The sequence below is a fragment of the Salvelinus sp. IW2-2015 genome, linkage group LG30, assembly GCF_002910315.2.
Source record: "Salvelinus sp. IW2-2015 linkage group LG30, ASM291031v2, whole genome shotgun sequence".
Classification (NCBI taxonomy): domain Eukaryota; kingdom Metazoa; phylum Chordata; class Actinopteri; order Salmoniformes; family Salmonidae; genus Salvelinus; species Salvelinus sp. IW2-2015.
Genome location: NC_036869.1, coordinates 9,004,637 through 9,018,572, shown reverse-complemented (window position 1 = coordinate 9,018,572; position 13,936 = coordinate 9,004,637). Strand labels below are relative to the sequence as shown.

Here is a 13,936-nt window from a genome sequence, read left to right as displayed (position 1 = left end):
GATGCAGCCACTTACAGATAATTGTATGTGTGGGGTACAGAAAGTCATTAAAAAATCATGTTAAGCACATTTTTACTCCTGAATTGATGTAGGCTTGCCATAACAAAAGAGTTGAATTCTTATTGACTCAAGACGTTTCAGCTTTTCATTTTTCATTCATTTGTAAAAAAAAATATATATATATATATAAAAACATACTTCCACTTTGACATTATGGGGTGTTGTGTGTCAGCCAGTGATACAATCTCAATGGAATCCATTTAAAATTCTTAAGACAAAAGGCTACTTAAGGCAAAAATGAAAGGTGGGTGGGCATATAACTTGAAGATCTAGCAACCCAAAGGTTGTGTGTTCAAATCTCGTCATGGACAACTTTAGTATTTTAGCTAATTAGCAACTTTTCAACTACTTACTACTTTTTAGCTATTTTGCTAAATATGTTATGTACTTGAAAAATGTGTGATATGTTACGAATTCCAATATGTTGTCGCTAACATTAGCTAGATGGCTAGGTTAAAGGGTTAAGGTTATGGTTAGGGGAAGAGTTAGCTAACATGCTAACTAGTTGCAAATTCGTAAAATACCATACAAATTGTAATTCGTAACAAATCATATGAAATGGATGATGGACATCCACAAATTAATACATACCATACGAAACGTAACATATATTAAATGGAGGGTCTACGTACAGATTTACATACAGAATAATACGAAATGCACTGAGACTAGGTTAGCCAGAACTGCAATGCTGCTGGGTTTTTCAAGCTCAACAGTTTCCCGTATGTATCAAAAATGGGTCCTCACCCAAAGGACATCCAGCCAACTTGACACAACTGTGGGAAGGATTGGAGTCAACATGGGCCAGCATCCCCGTGGAACATTTTCGACACCATGCGTCCACGAATTGAGGCTGTTCTGAGGGCAAAATGGGGAGTGCAACTCGATATTAGGAAGGTGTTCTTAATGTTTTGTAAATTCAGTGTATATCATAACCATTGCACTTTTTCTGGCTATGATAAGTTCATATTTCTGAAGTAGCCATACAACAAATTACCATGAGCACATCTRATTTAATTGGGCCTATTAGATAGGCTATTATAATTTCAAGTTTTTGCTCTATGCATCCGAAAGGGAGCGAGGTTTATAACATATAGTAGAATAGTAGTAGAACAGGTGAACAGACAGTTGATCTTTTGCATTGAAGTGTGTTGGCTACCACTATAAATAGGCCTACTATAGTTGAATTTTTTTTCAGAGTAGACATTGTTTCAGAATTTGCGTACAGTGCAGCATATTTAGGTTCATTCAGGGAACACAATATATGGTCTATACATAGCATGTAGGTTTCTCACTTGTTGGTGTCTCAAACTGCGATATGGGGGAGGGGAACTGGCAGTGTATATGCAAATGAAACACTGTAGTGTGGTACTATAGTTATAAAAGTGCATAGTACAGTATTCTACTGTATACTACAACATTCTATAGTAAGTACTACAATACACATGATCAGTGGATCCTACAGTGTGTAGTATAGTATTCTACAGTATACTACAGTTTCCGTTATAATTCTATAGTAAGTATTGTAGTATTCTATAGTAAACTGTAGTATTTTGTCATGTGGGCAGACATTTAAGATTGTTCTTTATCAGTATCCTAAAAAAGTAGACCTGGCTTTCCAACCAGATGATTCATGTGAAAATAAGGACTATTCATCTCTGAGGTTCCTATTTTGGAAGCTGTGACATCCTGAAGGTAAGTGTGCCTGGAAAGTGTCGAGCTCTGCTCTTGAGACAGCTTATCCGTTTCAGTTCAGCCAAGTTCTTCTTTCAGTGGCACATGTCGGAGTGAACTGTGCTTGGGGGATGTTACATCCTCTGTTGCTATGGTTACATCACTGTCAGCATCATGTATTACAGGATGAGGAAYTTTAGAAGGAACCTTCGGTCTGTGATGTCATGTATACAAGCATATCCTCACTAAGAGTATGGTTACTATCGGTCAATACTGGCTCTGTCACATTAGGATGGAATGTGTTTAAAGTAAAATGCACCTTTTGTAATGTTCATAATTCTACTTTCATCATTGGTATATGATGTTGGGAGTTGAGTTGCCGCTTTCTTCCGTTTTTAAGTGATTTCACATATCATAGTCTAATCATATCCCTGCCGAATAGAGCTATGGAGAAAGTAGTGGATGGGACTGCCCTCTAGCGGTGAAAGATGTGGACTGCAGAGGCTTCCTCTCATTGAGCCCACCCACACATCAGCTGTCACACCTGTCCTACAAACATTTAACCCACTTCTACCAGACAAGCTTCTAAAACAAAATGGCTCTGTGAAATATTTATGGTTGGCTTCCAAGCCATGTGAAACATGCTCTAACAAAAGAAAAACTGTCTCAGAATGTTTAGAAACTTGGCTTTTGACAGTGCCTTGCGTAAAAAATTGAATCTCATACATTTATCATCTGGTTCCCATGTTAAAATGAACCTGATTCCATTGTTAGTAGTATAACACAATAACAGCCAGGTCAAGCTTGACCGATAGACTATAAACACCGGTGAAGGCTGCTGAGGGGAGGATGGCTCAAAATAATGGCTGAAATGGAGTCAATGGAATGGTATCAAACACATGCATGTGGTGGATACCTTTCCATTGACTCCATTCCAGCTATTATTATGAGCCATCCTCCCCTCAGCAGCCTCCACTGATAAACACCCATATCTAACCATAGAAAACACCTCCTGACCAGCCCACACTATGAAGTTGTCTCAAGTACGATAAGCACCTATTCGTTTAACAAATCAGGGCACACCCGTAGAAAAACGTTTAAGAACATTCTGAAACAGAAAATTAAAACAAGCATTTCTTATTGGACAAGTTCAGATAGTACCTCCCTGTTTCAGCCTGTTTTCTTCCATTTCATGCCTAGTGAATACGACCCAGGTTCTATGGAGCAGAGTGGACACCCAGGATAAGAGGCCATGTTCTTGTTGGTGATCCGTGTAGACAGAGGCCTATTGTCCAGCATGTAGGTGCCAATAAACACAGAGCCACAATGGAGTCAAGTTTCACAGCGAAACCGGAGATTAATGAAGCGACAAGGTGACTGCAACACCTCTTTCCTCAGATTGAGAACAGACAGAAACACAAAGTCAATCTCCAAGGTGATGGATCCACTTTATTAGGGTTTCCCAGGGCTTCAGTGAACATCAGGAGGTATTAAAATACAGTACAATACAATACATAGTGCTCATCATACAGTTGGATCTGGCCAGGGCCATTTGTGGTGAAGTATCGGCAGCAAACATGCTACCTACAGATCAGATCAGTTTGTGCTGTCCTGCCAACTCCTATGGTCATTGGAAATAACTATTGGCAAGACGGCACAAACTGATCTAGGACCAGGCTTGGTGGAAGTGTCAATAGAACAATATTTATCAAATATCACAGTGTTCAGTTCTCATAACATGTACCAAAAGCAAGAACATCAACAACCTGTCAATCATGTTTGACAAACGGAGAAAAACATTACAGTACAATATTACTGTTGTACTGTGCCTTTAAAAACAATAGGCCTATTGGTTGGTTTTAAAATGCAGCAAGGAAAGTTCATCAGTGTAAGGTTATAAGGTTATCTCTAAGGAAACTGCCAGAAACAAAGCAGTTCAAAGTTCATAGGTGAAAGGTTATAAATTCTGGAGAGAAAAGTGCAAATCTTAAGACGGTGGGTGTTTGTAGGGATTGATGCTGCTGCACCAAGGTTACCTCTTGCCGGATACATCAACGGGGCACAAATACATATGATCCACAATGCACTTCTATGCTGTCACAATCCTACTATCTCAGCACTATGCTGCTGTCTTGTGCTTCGTTAGGTTGCCTCTTCCACATGCCTTCCTCCACTGTGACCTGGCACATCATGAATCAGTGTTGTGCTTTTATGATACCATAGCCATCTCTCTCCTGTATGTCTCATACTGCAGCCCGATCCTGACAACCACACACTCTCTCTGGTTCATGGGTAATTCCCTGAACATCAACTATCAGAACAGCAACCAACCAAGGGCACAGTAAAAGCATAGGAACCCATTAGTTTTTGGAACAGAAGATTGAAAATAGAAGTGCACTTAGCTTTGGGGTGCAAGAGAGAGATGGAGAGGGAAACCCTACATACAATACAGTACGCTGCACAAGTCATGTCACGMCACACAGCTACCATACGTGGTAGAAAACCCGTTTTCAACCAGGAAACTACATCATCATGACATCATATGCCATTTTGCCTGTTGGGGGTGGTAGTGAGAGATGCAGGGTTGTCACTGTGAATGATGTCACTGACTTTAATGAGGTTTCGGTAGCTCAGTAGCTCGGTGGAAGTGTGGCATGCTGGAGGGTCAGGGGTCACTTCTTTCTGGGTATGCTCAGATGAGGAGCATATGGTCACTTTTCATGGGGTACTGGGACAGAAGAACCCGCACACTCACATACTCCAACACATACCTTTATAACAACCTCTATGCCTTTGTTATTTACAAAACGTTTCAATCCCAAATGGATCTTGGTCCGGTTGCTGTTAACCTATAAAAGCTATGTGCTGGAGTAACTGAGTGTGCASGCCCACTAGTCCTCTCGGATGAGCACCCCGAGCTCCTCGTCAGTCAGCTGGTTGACCTCCATAATCTTCTCCAGCTGTTCAGCGTAGCACGCTGTGTCCTGCAGGAAGTGAGGTATCCTCACGGGCTCCATCTGCGCCAGGCCTTTCAGCCGATCCACGTCCTCGTACGACACCTGGMCAAGCAGACAGACAGAAACAATCGAGATCATGCTAATTTGTTTTAGAACAAGCAAACAAAAACATCAGATAGACAGAAACAATCAAGATGGAATAATGTAATACAAGCAGGTTTCTATTCAGCAGGGAGTGCCACTGGCCAACCCTCCTCCAGGCAGGCTTTTGTTCCAGCCCTACTCTAACACACCAGGAACTGCGAATCCATGCTCTGATGAGCAGCTCATTAGAATCAGATGTGCTAGAGCAGGGCAGGAACAAAAGCCTGCATACCAAGTAGCTCTCTAGGAGGAGAGTTGGCCACCTGTGCTATACAGATATGCCTAGAACAGACAGCAGTAACACTGGAAGCCCATCTGTGTGAAACACATTYAGTCATGTGTTCCCTCTCTATGCCTGAAGTAATAATATGGTCTGCTCTGCTTTCTCCTCATACTGCTGTATTTACGTAAGCTTTTTCAGCCTGGCATCTKATTTAAATTCATGTGCAAATAGGCATTGTAGTTATGGTGAAGGAGAGAGGAGAGCAATACGAAAGCTGTGCAGTCAAACACATCGCCTTTGTGTCTCCTGTCTGCAGTGTAATGCACACCCTTTGAAAAATAATCATTACGCACAAAAAGGCATAGGATGCAGGTTAGGCAGCCTCCTGATAAACCTACTCTTGCTATGTCTATGGGTCCTAGTCTGATATATTAAACAGACCCCCTGTTACCCACCTTCCCCAGGGACATTAGCAGCTGGAAGTCAATCTTCTCTCTGTGTCTCAGGATCTTCAGGATGCCATCCAGGTAAACCTGGTCCTTACTGAAACAACCTGAAATATACAACAACAAGCCCATGGAGATGACATCAGTACGTACTGAAACAGCCAAGTCCACATTCATTACATCAGAAGTTAAAAGCAGCCAAGGCCTGGTAGAAAATGCTGACTCCAGTAGGAGGAAAAGCAGGAGAACTTTCCTGCAATGCAGAACATTTAGAACGTGTAGTGTATCGGAGGTTTAAAAAGGCTTCTGAAGTTTGCAATTTACACCTTCAAATTTCAGACTTGATTTTTCCTTACGAAAGATGTATCGACTCCTACAAAAATGTCCATTAATTATAATCCACATAATAATTCACATTTCCTGTTGCTGTAGGATTATTTTCCTGCTGTAGCAAACCGGCTCAAATGAAGATACTACATCTGGATGAGCGTGTGAACAAACGGTTGTGTCTGTGTTAGTTACCTGGCTGTGCGGTGTTGGTCTGTCCCCTCTTGGCTCGTACACAATAGTCCCAGCGTGTGTTGGGGTCCTGGACAAAGCGTCCCAGGCTGTGGAACAGCTGAGAGAAGGACATGCGGCTGGCCTGGTACACAGTGTAGTAGAGCAAGGCAGCCCTCCACAGGGTAGGGTCCTTACGGAACAGGACAGAATGGATGCTGGCCAGCCCCTCCTCCGTGGGGTTCAAAGGTCGGAGGTTGTGCTTCTTCCTGCCGACTCCGCTGTTCCACGGCTGCTGGGCGTTGTTGATGCCCCGGAAGTAGTGTGTGCCTGGGCAGAGGGCACAGACACAGGAAATGATCGCAGTGGCTATATTTCACCAACAGGGTGAAGAGTCCCAAGCTGACCTCATRCTAGAAAAAATAACAGTGCTGCTGAGTACAGCAGAGCAGACTAGTGGGCCGGTGAATTACTGCGAGCGAACAGCAAGTTCAGTATTGAGTGGTCCAGGACCATGAGTAATGATTGTGTTCATTTAAATGTGCTGTGGTTGTGGAAGTGCCTCTTATCAACCAATACATATTTTGCACCTAGCACTTCTGACCCATTCTCCCTGATCCAGGACAACTGTGTGCATTATGTTACCCTTGAAATACATTACTGTGTGGCTGCAATACTGGAACAAACACTGGGATTTGTGCACCTCTTGACAAAACTAAGCACKCCTAGAGGTATAATGGAGTTATAGTACCAACCGATCTCGTGTCGTAGCATGCCRTCCAACCAGTGTTCCCGGGCTGTGGCAATGTTGATGGTCAGAGTGGGCCGGCTGTTCACCACCGTCATGGACGCTCTGGAGAGGAGGTCGTCTGTCACGTTGACCACTATCTGACAACAGAGAGAGGGAGAGATGTTGAGACTCACTTTATATGGAGCACTATCTGGCAAAGACACCACATAGAGATATGTGGTTAAGAAACGTCTACCTTAATAAGCGCTATGGTACCATAGCAGAATATGGGGTTACTATGTGGGAATTGTTATGATTGGGGTGTGCAGAATGTTAATTATATTGATCTTAGGGGGTTTGTTCTTTTGGGAGATTTAGGAGGAACAAGATGAACCAGGCAGGCAGAGTGGTATTTTATTATGTCTGTTTCCCATGGTCTCTATGACATTCATGGCTCAGAATGTGTCAGAAGTTATTATTCATTTATTCAACAAAAACAACAGGGCTGTAAAGCGGATGTGCTCATGGAAATGGAAACCTTGTACAAGTTGCCTGTCACGTCGGGGATGTCAGCCTTCTACTGTATCTGTGTGGCTGTTCTTTTATAGCCATGGTACACCTGGGAACTGCTCTCTGACATAACCATTAGATGGATGAACATACAGTGCCTTCAGAAAGCATTCATACGCCTTGACTTATACCACATTTTGTTGTGTTACAGCCTGAATTAAAAATAGATTAAATATATTTTACCCAATAACGACAAAGTGAAAACATGTTTTTAGTTTTTGCAAATGTATTTAAATGAAATACAGAAATATCTCATTTACATAAGTATTCACACCCCTGAGTCAACACTATTCTGTACAGGCTTCCTTCTTTCCCCTCTGTCAATTAGGTTAGTATTGTAGAGTAACTACAATGTTGTTGATTCATCCTCAGTTTTCTCCTATCACAGCAATTCAACTCTTTTAAAGTCACCATTGGTCACCAAAATATATGTTCTTTACCATTCGGCCATCAGATTTGCCACCAATGCTCCTTTTTGGACACATCACTGCACTCTATACTCCTCTGTAAACTGGTCATCTCTGTAAACCTGTCTCAAGACCCACTGGTTGATGCTTATTTATAAAACCCTCTTAGGCCTCACTCCCCCATTTCTGAGATATCTACTGCAGCCCTCATCCTCCACATACAACACACGTTCTGCCAGTCACATTCAGTTAAAAAGGAGCCCAAAGCACACATATCTCTGGATCGCTTGTCTTTTCAGTTCGCTGCAGCTAGCAACTGGAACYAGCTGCAACAAACACTCAAACTGGACAGCTTTATCTCAATCTCTTCATTCAAAGACTCAATCATGTTGTCTCTACCTTCTTTCCCTTTGTGCTGTTGTCTGTGCCCAACAATGTTTGTACCCTCTTTTGTGCTGCTACCATGTTGTGCTGCTGCCATGTTGTGTTTATCATTTTGTTGTCATGTTGTGTTGCTACCATGCTGTGTTGTCATGTGTTGCTGCCATGCTATGTTGTTGTCTTAGGTCTCTCTTTATGTAGTGTTGTCTCTCTTGTCGTGATGTGTGTTTTGTCCTATATTTTTATTTGATTTATTTTGAATCCCCCATCCCCGCAGAAGGCCTTTTGCCTTTTGGTAGGTCATCATTGTAAATAAGAATTTGTTCTTAACTGACTTGCCTAGTTAAATAAAGGTTAAATAAAAAAATAAAAAATTGGCCTCATGGTGAAATCCATGGGCGGTTTCCTTCCTCTCCGGCAACTGAGTTAGGAAGGACGCCTGTATRTTTGTAGTGACTGGGTGTATTGATCTCCATTGAATCCATTGATTCTCCATGCTCAAAGGGATATTCAATGTCTGCTTTAATTTTTTTACCCATCTACCAATAGGTGCCTTTCTTTGTGAGGCATTGGAAAACCTCCCTAGTCTTTGTGGTTGAATCTGTGTTTGAAATTCACTGCTCGACTGAGGGACCGATAATTGTATGTGTGGGGTACAGAGATATTATGTTAAACARTATTATTGCAACTATTATTGAGTCCATGCAACTTATTACGTGACTTTTATGCACATTTTTACTCCTGAACTTATTTAGTCTTGCCACAACAGAGGGGTTGAATACTTATTGACTCAAGACTTCTAAAAACATAATTCCACTTTGACATTATGTAGTATTGTGTGTAGGCCAGTGACAAAAAATATATATTTAATCTATTTTAAATTCAGGCTGTAACACAACAAAATGTGGAAAAAGTCAAGTGGTGTGAATCCTTTCTGAAGGTGCTGTAGTTGACCCTGGATCTGTGGTAAGGGGTTCCTTCTACCATTTTCCAGGTAAAAGTTGCCCTTGACCACAGTTCTAGAATCAGATTACTCCAGCTGGCCCATGTCCTCTCACCTCCCCAATACAACCCTCCTTTTCCATGTACTTCTTGACCAGGTACCAGATACGGTACTTGGTGAGCAGGTTGCCTCCTGTGGCTTGCTCAAACTTCTCATAATTACCATACTTCTGGAGGGCCAACTCCATGATACGCACCGCCTGTAGGGGAGAGAAACACAATGACAGAAAACATTATGCTAAAATCTAATGATGGACTTAGGTGTTATCTCAGTGAGGATACAGCTACAAAGGCTTGATTCAGTTCAGGAGTACAACTTGTGTTCAGATGATATTGAGGGAAATAACAAGAACTTGACTCATCCTTCAGTTGATTTGTTTGGAGGGATATACTGCATAGCAAAGAGCTATCTATGATTAGGCTATATACATAAATAGCTCCCTTTTAGGAATAGCACTTGGAGTTGTTTTGTCAGGTGGCAAGGCCAGGGCAGGACAGTGCTTTCTTTCTTCTCTCTGTGGTGTGGTCAGGGCTGTGGACTAGGCCTAATAGAGACAGTCCCTACTCCCTACAGATCATTACAGAGATCATCCTCTCTCTCGCCCCAGCGCACACGCCATAGAGATCAAGTAGAGACCGGAAATCGAGTCAGTTCTGTTAAATGTACAGTAACTGGAGTTGTTACGCAATAGTACAATTAGCTGTTGAAGTCACACAGTGTAAATGAGTTCCTGAAGCTTATCAGGGTTAAGATTACTGCACGAGGTAGCCTAAACAACATGAAGTTGGGCAGATAGGCTAATTTGTGTTTCATCGTCTGAAGTTTAATAACAGTTGATTGTCAGCATTGAGGATCAAAACAAAAAAAGGGGTTCTATTCTACATCAGTGTAGTGAATGGCCACACAGTTATACACAATGGGAATGTGTAAAACGATACTAATACCAGGAGTGGAAGAAAGTAAACATAATAGCACAAACGGCAATGTCCACCACAGGATCACATTACCTACATTTTCTGTAGTCTTCACTCAACAAAAGAGGCTGCCATAGGTTCCTATCGGTATACTAGTGTTACCCAGATAGCAATCACGCAACAGAACACCTTAGGGGTTGCTATTAGGTTCCAACCGCACTCAAAACACTAGACCAGACTACATTCTATTCATTCTACTGAACTATATGTTAGACAGCAGGCTACCTAGTACAATCACTGTGATTTACAGTAGTGCTTGAAAGAATATTTTATTGGAAATTGATTTCTCCCTCAATTCATTCTTGTAGCTCCACTAACTATTGTGTGAGGTACAAAGATGTTCAGTAATATTCATGTATCCAATAACCTTTACGATGTCTGATTTCGCTTGTCTCTCTTGTTGGGGTAATCACAACATAACTTTTAACATACTCACTCAGCTATTGATCTGTTGTTAGAGTAGCTTGTTGGCTATCTGGCCAGAATAAGGGCTAATGTGGATAGCCATTTGATAAATACTAATGTGGATAGATCTCCAGACTACAGCTCAGACAGAGAGAGCACTGGTGTCTCTTTCCACCCCCTGACTGGTGTGCTAAGCTTGAGTTTTAAAGCACTTTTCCCCCCAACTAATCTATCCAAGCTTGTCTGTCAGGGTTTGTCTGCTGCCTGGCTACGTGGCTTTCACTGAGTGGGCAGATTTACTTCAGCTCAGTCCTGGGAGAATAAGAGGATTGGCAGAGAGAAATTGTTAGGCCACAGGCTCTGGGCTTGACCCCGGCACAATGTGCCTCACTATTTAAAATCAGCCGGCTCAGCAGTAGCATTGGGCACTTGGGACATGGTTTAGGACAGGGTAGGTCATCTGTACCGACCTCTGGAAGTGCTTAATGTTTGTTGTGCCTAGTCTACCTCTTGCCTTAGTTGTATAAAACTTGTCTCCTGTCCTTAGACTTACCTGTAACAGTAATTGGCATGATAATTCGCTCCTCACCTCTCCACTGTTATAGCTGATGTGTAGGGAGATTTATGGTTTAAAATGGCCCAAAAAAACACTATTACTTAATTGACATGTGTCTCACCTGTGTCAGGAAGCGGTCGGAGGCATTGTTGTGGCGAGCCAGCACCAGCGGAGACACGGGGTTGCTGTACTCAAACTGAGGATTGTAGCTAAAGTCAGACTTGAAGAACTTCACCTTCTCCTTCTCCACGTTGGATGGCTTGATGGCAGTGAGGATGCAAAGCTTCTTGATTCCGGCGTTCTCCCCTTCCCGCATTGCCCCTCCTCTGGGCAGCGAGGGCAGCTTGGTACGGGGTGAGCTGGWYAAGCAGGTRTTCCGMGGCCGGGKYACAGGGCGSGGGGACAGGCKCATGYTGCTACCCAGGACCMTGYTGCTGTGGGCTGSCTTMMGRCCGCTGGSGAAGCRCCCTGAGGCGGAGGAGAAGACATGGTGGTGGGAGGAGTGCCTGGTGTCCCTGGTGTCTCCGCTGCCCTGCTGGCCCAACAGTAACAGAGGAGTTACAGACGGARYGRGGTGGRTYTCYTGTGACCTGCWGGWTGTAGAGGCACATCTCACAGTCTTCTTGGGCCTGCGGTACGGGGAGTGCTTTGGGCTCTGTCTCTCCTCCTCCTCGCCCTGCAGGAGCACATTGTAGCTGCTGGTTCCTGTGGTGAAGAGGTCCTTGAGGATGCTGGAGGACAGCTTCTCCAGGCACACCTGAGTGGGGCTCAGAGGCTGCTTGTCCGGCACAGTGGGGCTTGAGTACTTCTTAGAGATCTCCATCTTTACCGGCACTGTCGAGCTCAGGAGATACTTCTTAGACTGCTCCATCTCTGGCCAATGGAGCCTTTCTGAAACAACAAGTGATGATGACTGACCGAGGGTTGAGTCAGTAATACTGACGCAGCAGCTTACTTATTTTAGATTCTCTCACTAACTCACTGAACAGTACATAGACTAATCCTCTTACAGAACGATACAGAGGAGCTTCTTCAGTCTGCAGCCAGTTCAGCTCTAAAGCTAGACTTCTGTGAATTATGTCATGTGTGCATGTGTTGTTTACAGAACCCAATAGAGGACTATTCAATAGCTCAGAGGGTGATATCATTAGTTTGGGTTTGCAGAGCAACACTGACTCACTCACCACAAGGCAATAAAGGCTGCTTCTATCCTCCTCCATTTCATAGAATCATAGTGCATAGACCTCAAATGGACATATCCAAATGGACATTTCTGACAACCTCTCCATTTACAGCTTTATAGCAATTGTACCAGCAGTCCTTAGTGGGACTATTATGCACAAAGCACAGTCAGTTATGTAGGCGTGTCGCCAAATGGTTCCCATCGTGTCTCCAGAGTCTGACAGGGTAGCAGCCCTAGTGTATAGCCTTGTGTCCTGTGATCCAGTGAGATGGGCTGGTTGACCAGGAGCGTCATCACACTGTGTATAACTACTTTGTTCAGACAGGAGCACTGACGTGGAAGCTATGCAACCACTGCACTAACAACTCAACCAATTCAGGACTTCAGCAGATCACATGGCAACAACAGATTTCAAAACAAACCATTTCAGATAACAGTACCCAAGCTGAATCATTCCAAAAGATGAGTCAGTAGCTGGTCATGGAACAAATACATTAACAATGGATAAATATCCCTTGACCATGTCAATGTACTAACAAGTACTGCAACAGCTACTGACAGTAATAATGCATTGTTAGACTTGTTATAACAATGTTGGTGTACTTTTTATATGCTTACTCTTTTAAATGTGTGCTTTTATAGATTTTTTATCTTGTGTATGTAAAAGTGCCTTTTGGTGTCTTGAAAGGTGCTTGAAAAGTTAAGCATGTACGTTATGACTGCTTTATAATGTCTAACATGTCCATAATGTCTCTACAAGATCATCAGCAGACTCCAGCACCATCATCTACCATCCTCTGACCAGCTCACTCTGCTCAAGCCATAAACTGACCCTCTCCATCTTCAGAGGATGCAGCTTTTAGCTTGGCCTCTATTTGTTGACCTGTCCTGATACTAGTGCTTGTTGTTTTTTGCTCTAGAAGCGCTTTAAAATGTAATACATTATTATTATTAAAAACATAAAATGAACGAGTGTCAAAACAACAGCCAGTTTCAGAGTGAGTGGAAATTCAGCATATATGCAGCACAACTTATTATAAGCATTTGATCTGTTTGAAGTGCAGTGTGRTTATGTTGTTGCTGGCTTTCTGGACAAATTGGAAAGCTAATGTTAGCTAATTCAAGCAAATTCAAGTCATACACAGATGAAGTGCATACATACCAGTGACTTTTATTGATTCGAGCATTGATTCGAGTCTTTTTCTGTGGACCACCTCTTGACAACAACGTCTTCCAAGCAAAAAAACTAGTAGCTAGCTAATACGTAACCTTAGCTAATGTAGCTAGCTAACCAGTTTACCAACTGTCACTAACCTAACAAGGTAGCTAGATCAAACTAAACAAGATTAGCTAGCTAGCAAGCTAGATGGTCAACTAACGATAACAGATAGCCAGCTAACTGAGAATGTCATCAGTCATTCCGTACTCATGTAGCTCCTGTAGCTCTCAAACTGTTATAGAGACTGAAGAACGAAATGACTCAAGCTAAGAGCGGTTTCCATGGTGCCCAGGCAACGTCACACAGAAACGATTGCGCTTCTGTGAGATGACGTTTTCAGTAAAAAGACAAGAGATTCGATTTTTTGCAACTAATATTATTCCAAAGTGTCATTACAGTTTATACATATTTGTATTATGTTTTTCACTTTTTTAACCAAACCTCATACAAATTCCACCAAATTGTTTCATAAATGTAGCTTCATTCAATATCTGCTCATCTGATTC

General features: G+C 42.6%; 1 protein-coding gene across 2 annotated transcripts; it reads right to left on the bottom strand.

Annotated features, from left to right (window-relative positions):
* Positions 1–3,163: 3,163 nt before the first annotated feature.
* LOC111955289 (putative tyrosine carboxypeptidase MATCAP2) lies at positions 3,164–13,707 on the bottom strand. Of its 2 annotated transcripts, none has more exons than XM_070436084.1 (7): positions 13,374–13,707; positions 11,150–11,919; positions 9,149–9,292; positions 6,758–6,890; positions 6,027–6,332; positions 5,514–5,611; positions 3,164–4,793 (listed from the first exon to the last, which is right to left on the bottom strand). In XM_070436084.1, exons 1-7 carry the CDS (start codon positions 13,396–13,398, stop codon positions 4,626–4,628), a joined length of 1,644 nt encoding a protein of 547 aa, XP_070292185.1. In that variant the 5' UTR covers positions 13,399–13,707; the 3' UTR covers positions 3,164–4,625. The 2 variants fall into 2 exon arrangements, with proteins under 2 accessions (XP_070292185.1, XP_023831237.2); XM_023975469.2 differs by having other exon boundaries at positions 11,150–11,915.
* Between the last annotated feature and the right edge of the window lie 229 nt (positions 13,708–13,936).